Source organism: Cyphomyrmex costatus, unplaced genomic scaffold, assembly GCF_001594065.2.
Source record: "Cyphomyrmex costatus isolate MS0001 unplaced genomic scaffold, Ccosl1.0 scaffold123, whole genome shotgun sequence".
Classification (NCBI taxonomy): domain Eukaryota; kingdom Metazoa; phylum Arthropoda; class Insecta; order Hymenoptera; family Formicidae; genus Cyphomyrmex; species Cyphomyrmex costatus.
The window spans coordinates 2,502,715-2,519,439 of NW_017275207.1; the positions used below are offsets into that span (position 1 = coordinate 2,502,715).

Sequence of the window (16,725 nt, forward strand, 5' to 3'; positions counted from 1 at the left end):
CGGGTAGGATGCCTTCCATGCTACTTGGCTGGCTGCCACATTTTTCTGAAAACAATCTCGGTTTAATACGGAGTTTTACTGCAATCACGGTTCGCTATTTATCCTCGGAATAGCGTCGAAATTTTCGGAAGTTTTGACGGAATATCCACTGTATTAAAAAAGTTCTAATGTATTTTCCAGCAGGTAGATTTGCATTAGATTAATTTTTAAGCGACGCAATTATTTTATAAAAATGTCTCTATCATATAATATAAAAAGTCTATAAATAAATCTAAATATTTACGAGCGTCAAAATGAGACGCGCTATTTTTCCGGGCGTCGTGTCGCGACGTGAAGACTTCATCCTTTTTCAGGTGAAGGGCTTTCAACTAGAATACCTCGTCAAAGTACCTGAAGTGAAGGATACGGTTCACAAGCACTCGTTGCTTCATCATCTTTGCCACATGGTGATGGAGAAGTTTCCGGATTCTACGGATCTCTATTCTGAAGTAAGAGTCAGTTAGTACGATCAAAACTAGAGAGAACATTACTTTGTCGTGATATCACGGTTGTGCTATTTATGAAATTGAAACTAAGTTCACATATTTGTTCGTGCTCTTTGAAATCTTTTATTGCGTGATTTCATTTTTATTCCAACACAATTTTTTTTCTCATCCATATTTTATTGATGATAATCTTCAGATACGTAATATTAAAGATTAATAATGTATTTTTAATAAGATAAATTAAAAGATATAAATTAGTTAAATAGAAACAAGATGTAATTATAATTTTCATACACAATTTACGTATGAATACAATATTTTAACTGGAAACACACGATTTATATAAAAAAAAAGTTTATTGAAGAAATAATATCAAGTAACGAAAGAAGCAAATACTTTTATGTATCTCTCTCAGATAAATTTTAAACTATGTTAATCTTTTTGTATGTTTCTTGAAGACATTTGGTATAGTTTTCTCGACAACGCCAATGCGGTTCTGCTTTCAGATTGGTGCGGTAACAAGAGTCTCGAAAATCGATTTCGATGAGCTAGCGGCGAACATCGCGAAACTCGAGAGCGAGTGCAAAGCGTCTTGGGACCATCTCAAGCTCATTGCAAAACACGATGGTTCGACGATGATGAAGGTCAAGTGAGTATAATTCCCGCCGAGTTTCTTAGCCCCCGAACCAATTTCTGAGATTCTTTCTCTTCTGCGTTTTCCTCTTTCTAAGTGTTTGTGTTTAAGAAGTCCCGAGTGGCTTCGATAAATTCGGGATAGAGTTTTTTTTTTAAGTGAAACTGGCTGCCATCCAAGTGGAGCTTCCATTAATTACTGAACGGACATTTTCTCCTCCCACGAGTCTTTTCCTTTGTTCCTTTTGCTTGCAATCATTCGCGCTACACTTGCATTCTCTCAATGGTCTTACACATTTAATCTTTTTTACGGGGTTTTTAAAATTACTAATTTAAAAATTTTTATTCTTTAAACGCTTTTTTCTTTAAACACTTTTCACATATTCTGAAAATTTCCAGTATCTAAGTCAAAGATATTGTTTAGTAACAAAAAAATAACACGTATATGCATATTCGATACATGCATACATTTTTCTGGTCAATATTTTTATGTCTTTATTGAATTATTTTATTAATAAAGAATTTTAAAAAAATTTTATTGATATGTTTCATAGTTACTCGCTGAAACATATATTCTTCTAAAGAATACATTATTATTTTATTTTTATAACGCAGGATGTCTGATTTCCTTGCTGATTGCGCCGAAAGGATAATCGTCTTAGACATCGTTCACAGACGTATCATAAACCGTTTCCGCAAATTCATTCTGTGGCTGGGTATACCACTGCACAGGATACAAGACACAAAGCCAAACGAGTTTTGCAGGATTGTGTCCGAATTTGCTCTGGAGTACAGAACCACTAGGGAACGAGTGATACAGCAGCTCGAGAAGAAAGCCAATCATCGAGAACGCAATAAAACTAGAGGAAAGATGATAACAGAAGTAAGTCATTTTATATCTTTCGTTGAAAACCATCATAGCGAATTTCATCCACTAAATTTATGTATTTATATTGAGTTAGATTAGTTTACATAATATTAATCGCAAATATTAATTAGCGTAGAAAGTGTTAAATCTTTTCTCTTTGATTTGTATATTTACTTGCTATTTTGTAATATTGATATAACAGTATAAAGCTATTTTTTAAATATATCATTTATATGTGAATAAAGCAATTTAATTTATTTTTACTTTACAATATATTGTTTTCTTACAATTTTGCACGCATCTTTTGCAAGTTTAAAATCTTGATGTTTTTATTACAGGTTGGCAAATTTCGTACAAAAGAGGATCGAGCGGACGCGGAACTCAGACAACTACTTGGCAGTGACATTTCCGATGTCGAGAGTATCCACGGCACTTTACCATGGAGAAGACAGAAGAAAGACGGTAAGTTTTGTCAGATCTTTTTCTACATGTTCCTAGATGTTTCTCTTTCCTGTTCTAGCATTATATCCTTGTATTGGTTAACTTTATTTTTATCATAATAAATAACTTTTATTTAGTAAATATATGCAGTTAAATAAAATATAAAATTTTAAACACAAAGAGAGAGAGAGAGAGAGAGAGAGAGAGAGAGAGAGAAAATTGGCAAAAAATGAGTTTCGGGAAAAGTTAATAATAAATAAAAATAAAAAAATTAGTAAATCTCTAAATTAGTCAGAGTATGAAGTATATATTTAATTTCTTTTTATAACTTTACTCACTTTTCTGCTTTGATTTTATATATATAAATGTTTGTATATATGTTTTAAAATATTCAATTTATTATACAACAGAGGCGTTGGAGTTCAAGGGATTCAATATCTTATTAAAAATATTTTTACATTTTTGCATTTTGGCTACTCATTCGTACAAAATATGCACATGTTAATGTCATTAAACCGACTACCAGATTTAATAATTAAAAAAATTTTTATTTATCAATATTTTTTTATGAAACTTGTTTTATCAATTTTTCTTTGCGTTAAAAATTTTATGTTTTAATTTATGAATTAAATAAGAAACACAAAGTTGAGTGTTCTCATTTTTGCAATTGGACGGACGAGATTCGATCGTAGCGAACGATCTCGATGTAATATGACTGAGATTCTCTAGCCTCTATTTAGCCTCACATTTAACCTGCGTGAAAATAACGCACTCTAAAAGACGACGGCCGCGTCGGCTATTCCACCGCGGATAAGAACAAAGTGCGAGAATTTCTCTTCATCTCCGTAATGTTCCAGCTCGGTGGTGGCGGCGACGCGCGCGAGATAAATGTCGCCCTTAAGCAGCGGCTCTTGCAGACAAGATTTAAGGATAGCGTCGGGTCATTTGACGACATTACCGGAAAACGAGAAGTAAATGCATTGCCGTCTTTGTGATTATACGATGCGTTCGCGGACACACAGTTCCGTTTTTTTTTTCTTTTCTTTTCTTCTTCCTCTGTATTTACTAGTCGAATGTGAAACTTACCGACTCGCATAAGCCCGCGTTCGTTATCTTTATTGCTATTGCACGGGGATACTCGTACAAGTTTCTCTTTTATGCGATTCGAAATTTTCTCGCCCAAAATTCGCAATGATGTTCGAGATTGTATATATCTACTGTACCGTTAAGCCATAAATGTAACTTGACAGTAAGTAGCATTATCATTCAGTTGCGAGAGGCGTTAAGGTAGAACGCCATCGACGGTGTTGCTTCATAAATTCGATATTCATGAGAGAAAAATTTCAACTTGAGTAGAATTTTGTTTTACTCATTCTTTATTGCGCTTTACGCGCGCTACATAAGATGATAACTTTGCCTCAAGAGGGCAGACTGTAAAAGTAGTTAACTTCCAGAGGGAATATTCGAAGCGACGTGGATATTATTCGAGTCGGCGCGAAAAAGTATCGCGTAAATAACAGCCTCTAAGAAATTTATTCCTTGAATTTGTTCGAAAGAATTCTATTGGACTCGATGTTATAAGTTTTATTGTAACATTGTTCACAAACTTGTTATCTTCCGTACTTTCTTCATGCCAATTTTCTTTTTCTACGAAAGTTTCTGTACGAACCTGCTATCGTATTTATTATTTATATGAATAAATATTCAATGAAAATATAATTAGGGAGTCAGTATTTTCTTATGTTAAAAATATTTTGAATTGACTTACTTTTAAAGTTAATTGCTGGAATTTGGACTTTCATAATCATTAATAATAAGTATAATAATCGAAAAATTAAATTTAGTTATTTGTTAGAAATTAATCACGTTACAATTCATTACAGATTAAGATAATACAAAATTAATGTGTTTATATAAATAAATATACTTTTACTTTAAAATTATTGGAAACTATTCTATGGTTAGGCATTTTCTTTAATTGAATATTTGAAAACTGGAATATTTTTTTATATGATTTTATTTCATTGCAATAAATTCTACAATAAAATAATTTGATATTAGATTTATCAATCTGCTTGAAAATATATTTATTTAAAATAATGAAGACCCATTGTCATTATACGTACAATCAAAATCTACGGCAAAGCCACCTTGAAAAAAATTCAACAGAAACGACTGATATGTTCTGGATCTTGTAAGACTGATATTACGTTGTAACTGCGGATCACCTCTTTCTTGGGGAAACGTGGAATTTTTATTCCTGCTTTCGCGCTGAGAGGAGGATTGGGCCAACTCAAGGAACCAAGTGGTTGGTGCCCATCCGGCTCGTAAACCCAACCACCCACGTGCATTACCATAGCTGCGGCCATCATAACTTTTCTCTCCTTTATTCCCGTGTATGCCACGACATAAAGTATCTAAACGTCCCGTCTAAGTCGTGCTAGCGTTTCCAGCTGGATATGATAGCCCTCCAGTTCAACAACTGAGAAAGTCTCGCAAGTTGTGCGACAAGGATCGTGGACAATGCGCGATAATTTATTTTAACAATTTACTGAATAATACAATACTAGGAACTATTAAATATAATTAATCATTAAACACAGTTGTTAACTTTATTTTGATTTCTTTCATATCATTTCTATTATAGCATTCTAGTATAACTAAATAAAATTTGGTAATTGATTATTACGAGAAGTTTGAAATTTCTTGAACTTTTTTGAATAAAAATGTTGCAAAAATATTCATATTTTTTTAAAATAGCTTTTTTATATTTACAAAAAGAATGGATTGAACATTATTAAAAGTTATAAGAAAGTTTTTAAAATAATATTAATGATAAAATTTTTATGTTTTTCAATTTTTAAAAAAATTGAAATGTAAAATTAAATAACAAATATAAGACGGAAATATTTCATTTATATTTAGTTATTAAATACTACTTCATGATTGTATTGTTTTCACTAAGTGTATTTTAACAATTAATGTTAAGTAATTACAAAATTTCTTGATTTATTCTTAATTAGAAATTTGTTGCATAATTCTTCAATTGCTTATGCAACGAGTATGTTAAGTAGGATACATCATCAGAGTCTGCAGATCAGATCAACGAGCAGGAAGCCATTTGAAAGCGTTTAATATTCCTTATGGTAGAGCAACCACGAAAATGAATTGTCTAGATTGATCTACGACCGTCAAAGAACGTGTAATAGGCGAGACTTAAGGATCTCTTCCTTCCTCTTTTCGTTTCGTTCATGAAAATTCTATTACCACCCTCTCATCCTCTTCCTACTTCGTCTCTTTTTCCACAGTCCTCTTGTATCGAGAATGTACAGAACTGCCTCTAACGTTAGCTTTTCTGGGACGAGTTTGAAAGAAGCTCTGGAAGAAATTCTGTGTATTTGACAGTTTCGAAGTTTCTGCCCTGCGGACTAGATGTGGTGATTGTAAGGAATGAAATAGTGAGACGATGTGGAAGAAGAATCTTTTGGATACACGACTTTCTACAAAGGATTGTCTTTGCTTAAACACATTTTCCTTTTTGAGCTTATTTTCTATGAATAAACAGATAAATGTATCTTATAAGTAAAGAAATTGTATTTAGTTGATCACAATAATTGGAATCAGTAATAATGACATTAACTTGTATTGTCATCTCTTTAGTCTAAATAAATTTTTAAAAATGAATACAAAATTTAATTAATTTAAAATTAATGTTTCATACGATACCTAATCTGTTAATACATGCAATGTATATTTATAAATAATGCAGAGCTACACAGTATACATATATATATATATATATGCTATTTTGAAAATAAAGCTGGTACAAAGAAATTTTGAAATGTATTCATAAAGCAGTAGAAAATATTATTATGTCTTAGGACGTATAATTTCACTGGGTCCAGTCCTCAGGGACGAAAGCACCAACGGTAATTTAGCTGATGGAGTGGACGAATTATTGGAATCTCTGGTGAAAACCGCAACAAAAACGCCTGCCACCAGAACCACGCCACGCGAACGCAAAAGGACCAGACACGCCGATCGTAAGTCTTGTAAGTGTGATCCCAGCACCATGCACCCAGATTCTCCTCTCCTATCATTATCGAACGATTTCTGGTCGAGGAATTGATTATTAATCGATATAATTTATTAAATTCCTAAATTATAGCATATCTGTTTATGGACACAACGTAAATATTTTATTGCGAAATCTATCAATTTCTTAAATGCATTGCGTTACGTAATTAGAGTGTGATAATTAAAGACTTTAAAAGACGCAAATTACTACATAGTCAAAATTCTTGTAATATTATTAGTAAATGTAATCCGCAATAATAAGAACTCTCGATAATTTAACATATGAAAAAAAAGGAAAGAAAAAACGGGTAAAAATCAATAATCAGTACGTAGTTGGAATAATATAATAAACTCTTTAATAATTTAATGAATTAGATAATACAATAAACCGAACGTTTCGGATCAAATTTTAGCCATCCTCACACAATGTAGAATTAATAATAAATTAAAACAAGAATAATTGCATCAAATTTGTATCTCTCCTTTGCATAATTTTTTGTACATTATGCGCATTATCGTGGATGAGAAAAATTATACTAGTAAAAATGATGCATATACCTGTTCCTGTATGTTAATTGCGTTAGTTTTTATTTTATAGTAGCTCAGTATTATTTTAATATTACATAAAATAGATTAGAAAGATGAGAAAAAGAGAGAAAGGGAAGGAAAAAGGGTACATTTTGCTACATATAATGAAACAAAAATTTATAAGTAGCGTGAAAATTTGCCATTAAAGTTTTATTGGTAACAGAAGGTACTGGGCGTTAACCACAGAATTTTCCAATAACTTCCAACGCCACGAGAGTCTTGAATTATTCGGTGTGAAGTATACATTATTGATAACGGTTGGTCCACAGATAGAGCTATGAGGTTACCAGAGTCGATCGATAAACGAGAAGTTTGGAGATGTCGGCGTCGACGCCCTAGATCGAACATGCGATCGTACGTGTGTCGTCGATATTCGATCTATCTTATACTTTCCATGCACTTTATTAGCACCGCAGCCTATCTTTACTTTAATGTCCATGCTCATTTATGCTATCTCAACTGCTGTTATTACAACTGATCGAAGTTTAACATTAATGCCTTGTACTATACGATTTCATTCTTTAGGATAAGATGATTCAGACGGTGCTTTCAAAGTAGATGTGGAAATATGTAATATAAAATAATATATAATAATAATGCTTAAATTATGACAATATAAAACATATAATATAACGAGAAAGAATATGGTTATATCTAATATACTTATACATACACAGGGTGTCCCAGTAATTCTGTTACAATACAATATCTCCGTTACCGTTAATGATACGCGAAAATGTCTAAGGAAGAAATTGTTTGGTTCGGAGGGGGACATGTTTTTGTTACCTCGTTTTTTTTCTACGTGAAGGCGTCAAAAAGATATGAAAGTCACCTTCACTTTGAATATTTTGATAATTTAATTAAAGTCTTGTGTTGAGAAAAAAAATAAAATCGTCGATGAAAAGTCTTTTAAAGAAAACACGTCTTTGAAATTTAGTATAAATCTCACGAAACGCTATACAAAGTGGAGAAACACAGACAATGCGCAAAATTTCGATGAAATTCTTACCAAATGTAAAAGAAATTTTGCCGAACAATGCAGTTATTAGAGTAGAATGCATGCGCGAATATGGTTGGAAATCTGGTAACGAAAAATGCAGTAGTAAATCTGATATCGAGATAACATAACGTAGCATAATACGAGTAGATTGTAGCGTTTTTCCGTTTCTATTTTACCAGGCCAGTGATCGATCTCAGCAGGAAGTTGAAATAATCCTTCACTGGACCGATAGCGCGTAAATCTCCCCATAATCCGATCAACGAGTGACTTGGTCAATCTTTTCTCTCGCGATACTTATGATAAGCCGGTTCAGTACGCGTCCAAGCGCGTCGAACACGTAGCCTTGTTTTACTATTATTCAGAGGAAACGGTGTATTTAGCTTTAAGCGATTTATACTTTGCCATACTATAAATAATTTTCTATACTAGAATTTCAAATTTTTTAGCATGTTTATGTAATACTATTATTCATTACATGATTTAAGAACGTGTTTAAAAATTATTATTTATCTATATTACATATTTATCTATATTACATTTAAAGTATAATAATATAAAAAATTTGATGATGATTTAAAATCTGGATCAAAGAACTATTTTAGTCAAACGGGCATGTTTTTAAAAAGTAATTAACATAAATGAGAAAATTTAGACCATAATCGTATTGTTATAAATATAAGTATTGATTTTATATCGAACTGTTTTATACGTAACATTTGTTTATATACGGAATGTATAAATTTCCACTTTTAGTCACTTTTTGCGGAGGTTATACATCTTTATAGTTTTAGATTTATAATAAGTATTTGGAAATTTTTTATTGTTGTTAAAATTTTGAAAGAATCTTAAGATATTAGTAACATTAGTAAGATACTGTGTTTTGCAAATTACAGCCCGTCACGTAATATAGTAAATTCAAAAGCATGTAAACTTTGAGATAAATTAAAAAGTAACTGTAAAAAAGAGAATAAGGAATAACACTTATCGTTACGACAGCATGTTCGGCCTAACTTTCCAAAGATATATCTCGGGGGTGGAGAGTCCATCCTGCTTTTCCTCTTCGTCTTGTCCCGATCCATTCTACGTTCAGTTATCCCTTCTCTGATTAAATCACGGAACCTACGGTGATGGTCTCATTTCACCTTCATGTTCAATGATCTACGAAGTAGATTCAAAGATTATTTCTAACACAAAACTTGGGCACGCTCCAATAACTTTAGTTAAGATTAACGGCAAAGCTTGCTAACGGGGTGGCCTAGCGTTCTTGCGTCTCTTTTCTTTCTGTCCGACAGTGAAGCGATCGCGCACCCGAGAGAACAACACCACGCCGGAAGGGTATCAACCCTGATGGGCCAGGGTTTACGTGATTTCTGCAATTAAGGTTCGGTGCTTTTCAAGTTTCCTCTTTACGGATCTTTTCTTTTATCTAGCATGACGTAACTGTTTGCATGATTTCTTTTGACTCAAAACATAATAATTGTTTTATAATATTTATGGTATACTAATATATTGATGGCATGTTTATTAGTAAAATTGTTAATTACACGAACAGCGAGATCAATGATACTTAACAAACTATTTCATTCTTTTCAAATTTATTTAATTTATTCAATTTACAAATTTAGTTGAAAGCGCATATATTATATTTTATCTTATTTAAAATTACATCCTAATGAAAATCGTACAAAAAAAGTTAAAATTGCATAAAATTTTGTTTGATGTCAGGATGCTGCTACGTTAATACTAACACTAATTTACATTTTTTCAATTTGCAATCATTAAAAAGAAAATCAATTATTCAGTAGACTTTAATGATGGTATCATTACTAAAGCATGATATCAAAGCTTGGTATTAATATAAATAAATATCAATAGTATAAATAAATATCAATATAAATAGTATCTCAACTTTTATGAAAATATGTACATTCTGATCATGCGCTTTGGATTAAATTACAAAAATATTATTATAATACGTGTACATAAAAATAAGTTACTATTTTTTAACAAACGATTGACTACTTAAATTTGCACTTGATTTAAATCTTTATTAAATCAATAGTCATATAATAGTTGTTTTCTCTATGAAAAGTATTTAGGAAATATATATTACGACTTCTCGTGGAAAGCCAAAAGCTATTCGGAAACTTTGAGACTTTGCTTTTGGATAACCGAATACGTTAGGATCGTGCGCTTTGAACTTCATGCAATTTTAGTCTCCTATAATATGCATAAGTGAGGCTAAATTGCGCTCGTTTTAGAGGGGTGGAGGGGTAAGTAAAAAGTTTACTTTCTAAATGGAGTTGGGGTGTCTAAGTTTCTCGACTTAATAGAGACTTACGCAACGCAAGTGTCCCTCTTGCATGCGAACTTCCAACGCCTGGTATAAACCCACACGCTTTTCATCTATTAGCATTTAAAGCTCGATACGAGTGTTCTTACCACTCATATGCATATATGAATGCATGCATATTTATAAATATAATCCTTAGCAATTTTGATTATATCTCATCGAAATGTAAACTTCTATGGAAATCGGCCACGTGTAATCTTAATCTACTTAATTTTTGTAGCCATCCTCAAATTTATCATATCTCGATATCACGTGTATACATTGGTGATTGTTTTTAATTTTATTTTTTTGTCTTAAAAATGTAGCTCTGTATTATTTGTGATTAAGGTTATTATACAATTTCTTCTATAAAAAAGAATGTAAGTTAGATTAATTTTTGAAGGTTTTTAGAGGATGTTGATGGAAAAGGCATCTAATATATACACTATAAAATCATTGAAAAAATGACTTGTTGAGTGTATCTATGAAAACTTAATATAAGATTGACGAAAACGATAGGTAAATAAATTCATTTTTAATGTTTTTAAGACGTTTAATTTTTTTGGCATTACGTGAAGAATATTGATGTTTGACTTGCAAGAAGACTTTGCTTCCGCTAGGATATCCGTATCGATTCGTTCAACATCGTGATTCCGTAGCGAAATTATTGATGCGACATGCTTGGATTGGCGTCAAATGATTTATCAATGTACGATCGTTTGAGCATAAACTATGATTTTGATTACCATGCTAACATCACGTCAAATATAAACCGCCAATCTGTGGCTTGATATTCGTACATTATGTATACAATTGCTTAACGTATCGCCGAAAAGAGCATTAAAATTGAAAGACGAAAACTATAATTATAATCTTCAGAATTACGTTCGAAATAATTCTTTAATAAAAAATTATATACTTAAATTATTTATTTTATCAATATGTATATAATATGTATATATAATTCTGTTTTTTAATTTAAGCATGTTTCTATATTGATTAAAATTTAATATTTAATATTTAGTGTTTAATTAGATTTATATTATTTAACGAAATTTAATATATTATTAATTTCAATATTTGCTAATTAAAAAAAATATTAAAATCGTAATAATTTCCTTAATTATAAAGCTGAAAATTTAAAGTGCCACGCAATAATGAAATGAAAATTGTAAAAAATTAATACTTGATGTTCATATCATATACAATTAACAAACAATATAATATTAAATAAATAATTTGTAATTGTATGTTTTTACATAGTTTTATTCTAATTTAATATATTATTTTCAACGACTAATTGTCATGGCAATATAGCACCGGCAATCTATTACAATGTAATAATAATATACATATATAATATCGTATTATACCATAATCGCATTTGCTCATACATTGGCAACTCGCTATCGTTATAAATTCGCTCAAAAGTTGGGAAAGATAGATAAAAGCTGTGAGAGATCTGGTTACAGTAAAATCGGTTTACATTCCATTAACAACGCGTTAATAGCACGATGCGTAGGTTGCTTGCATTCACATATGTACCATCCGTGCGCCACGTGTAACAGCAAATAATCAGCCCGCGGACTTCATGTTTGTAAAGTCGCCAGAGCACGAGCAATTTAACTGAACAACATTAAATTGAAACGCCTCACGGTACGAAATTCTATCGATTCGCAACGACAAACAACGGGAAAAAAAGAGATGGAAAATTATTACCCGTTTATGTATGATCGTTTACATGAAAAAATTTAAATTGCAGACAGCAGATTAACAGCTCGAATGTAATACGAAGAAGGCAAAAATTTATGAATATTTTAGTAATTTACGTAGAACTTGCTGCTCACTCTGAGAAATATTTTATGTGAATTTCCATGGTGACATGTTGACTATTTACAACTTACAACTACAAAGAATTATTATTTTATAAATATTTAAATAAAATTATTGTAAGAGAATATTTGTTTCAATTACTCTAATTACAATAAATAAATATAAACATTTAAACTTAAAGTGTCATTACCTTTTGCCGTGAAAAAAAGGATTATACAAGATTTACTCTTTTGCCCATTTACCCTCCATACCTTTGCAAACGCAAATGTGTTGGTTACGAGGATATAACGAGAAGGATCAAAGCGGGCAATTATTGCAGAAAGAAAATATATGTATGTAATGTTAGTAGTATGTGATCGAGAGTCCTTTGTTATACGATATTAGATGAAAGAAACTATATAGTACTATCGATATCGAGGATCCTCAGCGATGGTATTATCTCCGTAGTAGATACTTTACAGCACGTTTATTGTGGTTGTTCGTGTTATCGATTCCACGTTTGCAAACCGTAATGAAACCGTAATTACCGGACAATGCTAATTTGTCATTGACTTTAATAAGCAGGATTAATCCTAGTGAGTATCGGATTCGAAACAGTTAAAATTATTGACCTTTTTCGTATGCTGTAATCTCTTTCGTATTCTTTCTACTTTTATTAATTAATTTTATAATATTTCAGAAAATAAACTTGAATAAAAAGCTTTAATAATAAATCGATTAATTTAATTAAGCTTAAATTAAATTAAGAGAGCGAATTGATTTTTTCATGTTATAACATTTGTAAAATAATGTATATAAACTTAAATTTTACAAATTAAATAAAAGTAAACAATTAATATTTAAATAAAAGTAAACAAAGGAATATTAATTAAACAGATGTACATGGAATATTTTTACTCTTTTCTATCAATTTCTTTATAATTTTAAAGAATATAGTATTTAAAAAAATTTATATTTCTCTCTTTTCTTTTGTCAAAGGAAACTTTTGTATTGCATTTTTTTTCTTGACGTTCAATAAATATGTTTATTTAATTTTTGCTTTTTAATTTAAATCAAAATTATACAAATATTACGTCTTTATGTATACTGCTACGTATTTGCTTAGTATCATTTTGGAGGAGAAATTTCAAATGGATTATAGAGTAATTTCCTACAGCCACCAACAACCGTTGGCTTTCGTAGCCGTATTTCGAACAGTTTGTTTGCTATTGGACATATTGGCAAACCATCACGTCGACTAATCTACACACAAAGCAGCAAATTAACTCTCGGTTAATTATTTACGTGATCGAAATAGTGCGACATGTGTAACGGAATTCCGATATACACTTGTGTATATCGATATACTGCTATTAATATCTCACCTGATTATGCCAGAATTTTAATCGATGCATGAGAAACAATAATTAACAATAATTTAGTTTAGTTATTGTGAATTTTCCTTTAATAAATTGAGAATTTGATCAACAACCTGAACGAAATTTAGTGACAAATGTTCTTTATGCAACAATTGCTGCAATTACTGACGGCGAATTAATCGAAGTTTAGAAGTCTCAACGCAAGCCTAAAGATTATGTGTGAAGTTCTGACTGATGTACTTGCAGCTTATTAATTAAACGTCGTTGAACTTACTACGATTTTACGTCAAATTAATGAAAGAGAACTATTAGTATAGAACTGATGAAAGGACTAATGAAAGAGAACTATCAGAAAACATTTCAACATCTCTCGTAGGCGACAAATTAACATAAAAATGATCACGTGACATCAAAATTTTATCGCCATTATAACTTGGTCCTTATCTCTTTTATTTTTACAGCATGTTTTTTTGGAATGTCTTAATTGCATTTTGTATGGATAATTTTTCCATTTGTGCTATATTTTATATGTGTAATATTTGAAATAATACATTTTCCACACACTGGGAATAATGTGCTCTTAAAAATTCGTCTTTTTGTGTGTTTTTGTCAATTTATATTACATTTACAAATCTATGAACGGTCAAAAACATAATACTATAAAAGTGCAACATAAATTCATTATATTTACGTATTGTTTCTTTACCTTTGTTAATTTTTTAATTGAAAAAAGCTTTCAGTAAATATTTTAAGAGATTTTATAAGCAAAAAGCCTATATTAAATACAGTAGTAATCGCAAATACTTTTGAATGCGCTAAAATTTTTATTTCTATTTTTGAAAAATTCAGAAAAATACCTTAAAATTATTCTTTGTTTTAAAAATTAATAAAACGTTTTTATACATAGGAAAATATTATAAAAGATAGTTTATGTATTATTACGTAAAAGAAAGGTGAAAGAAATGTAAGTCAATGTGACTCACTTAAAAAGCTTTATGTCACATTTGCTTACGAAAAAGTAAAGAATATTATTGGCGCAAACCACTATATTGTATTTCTCTTTCAGTGCGTAGAACATTAAAAAACGGTCTTTCGGAAGAGGAGAAGAAGCACATCGCCGCCTACATCAAGGGCTATTGACTGTGATAATACTCGAAGGCCACGACATGCTCTCACGAAATGAGATGAAGAAAGAACGGGACGTTAAAACTGCGAAGGGGCGGAACAGTGGAAGCTCGGTGAAAATATTGCGACCTCCCCGTCGTATCTTCGTCTATAGGATCCTGTTTTCCCCTATTACCAGGACGCTCCGAGATCGGATGGCATCAACGATCGAATCCGCGACACGTCGCTGACGTTCGTCGAATTCGATATTCGCGTGAAGCTCCATGTGCACTTCGTGTGTGCACTTCGTGTGTGCACCTGTCGTTCGATTTGCTAAGATAGAATAATAAATACGAGCAAAAAAGAAACAGGAAAAGAATACTATAGTTTTGTCACGAATTAAACAAGTATTAATCGGTGATTTAGGCTTAAGCCAATGATTGAGAACAGGTGTTCCTCTTAACATGTCGTTTGCGCACGAGAAACAATATCTCGCATGCGTATTAGGAATCATTATTTAGGAATTTCCTTATATAGAGAGATTTTTACTATGTATAAGTCCTTCTGTAAACATTTTTCTGTTCTACAAAATTTTCCTTATTTTGTCCAGAAATTTCTAAAAGTTTCAAGTCGTTTACGTTTCTTTTGTCTTTTTGACAGTTATTACGCGTGTTGTGCGTACATTATATACATTTTACGTATGTATCGTACTCGGTATTTCTCGGAAGATTCACTTGAATCGCGGATGACAGAGTCGACTTGACAATCATATAATAGCACGTGCCTCGACGAATTTTTATAATCGATCGATTTTTAAGAGCGACTATTCCGAGTAATCGATGCTTTTGTTCGCATCGATTTATTTACAACGAAGAAACAGCCATTTTGCATACGAAATAAATATATTCTAGATTCTAGAACGATTCCTGTCGAATAGCAAATACATACCGGACGACATAAATCTGCCTAGCAGCTTAATTATTTTAATCATCATTTTATTATTGCGTTTCGTAGAAACGCATAATCACGTTCATTGTAACTTTCTGTGGAAATGATTCTTTAAATAAAAGGAGAAGCAATCATAAAAATAAATACGAATATGTAATTCTTTTTCCTCCTTCAAAATCCTTCTTTTTTTTCAGAGAAAGATAATTTGTTTTAAAATTTAGGTAATACTTCCGGATTTGTCAACCGTGATTTTTTTATAATGTAAAAGGTAAGTTTTATTATATTAAATATAATATAAAAATAAAAAAGACTAATCTTTAAAAATATATTTCAGTTTTCTTAAATTCTAGAATTTTTTTTCTCTTCACAAGAACTTTGTTTCTCTTCAGTTCTTGTTTGAACAAAAAATTGATTAATAAAATAAATTTTTGATGCAATAAATCTTTTATTTTTATATTTCTAAATATTTTAGATAATTATATCGTACTTTAAAAAATAATAAAAAATAATAAAAATAATTAATATTGTTAATATGAGCAGGAACTATTCCAAAGAAAATGAAACCAAATGAGACAAAAAATAATTTCAGATATATTATGCGTTATGCACAAAAATTGTGGCAATTGCATGTGTAGAAATATTTTATTGCAGCCCCCCCCCCTCCTCTCTCTTCATAAAATATTTTATCGCATTTATATTTGTTGCGAATAAACTTTCAGACAGGGATGTTGAAATTGAAAGAGGTAGTTATATAACAAACTGTGCTCGAGACACACGATTTATTATTAACCATCATCCAACTTTAACAACATACAATATAATGTAGTAATAAAAACGTATCAGTTAAAATGTAATAATGCGACGATAGGGGGATGCTCGCGTAAGAGCGACCATATTCATCTCCGCTACGCATCCTCGGGATATTTCCTCTTCCTCTTTTTCTTCGTCATCCTCTTCTTGTCTCCTACGTGAATATCGCACGCGCGACTCTCGAGCAAGGGATCATTATGGACTGGGACAGGTTGGTGGAAGCTTTGAGAGTAGGACAGAATGCGTGT

At 31.1% G+C, this 16,725-nt stretch overlaps 1 protein-coding gene across 1 annotated transcript in view; it reads left to right on the top strand.

The window, feature by feature from the left end:
• Fhos (Formin homology 2 domain containing) overlaps nucleotides 1-15,811 on the top strand; it is a 174,443-nt gene extending 158,632 nt beyond the window's left edge. The window contains exons 22-27 of the mRNA XM_018548389.1: nucleotides 354-488; nucleotides 992-1,134; nucleotides 1,734-2,001; nucleotides 2,325-2,448; nucleotides 6,309-6,479; nucleotides 14,682-15,811. Of these exons, the coding sequence (XP_018403891.1) occupies nucleotides 354-488; nucleotides 992-1,134; nucleotides 1,734-2,001; nucleotides 2,325-2,448; nucleotides 6,309-6,479; nucleotides 14,682-14,755 (915 nt within the window). The 3' untranslated portion in view covers nucleotides 14,756-15,811. The remainder of the gene's footprint in view (nucleotides 1-353; nucleotides 489-991; nucleotides 1,135-1,733; nucleotides 2,002-2,324; nucleotides 2,449-6,308; nucleotides 6,480-14,681) is intronic.
• Nucleotides 15,812-16,725: the final 914 nt, after the last annotated feature.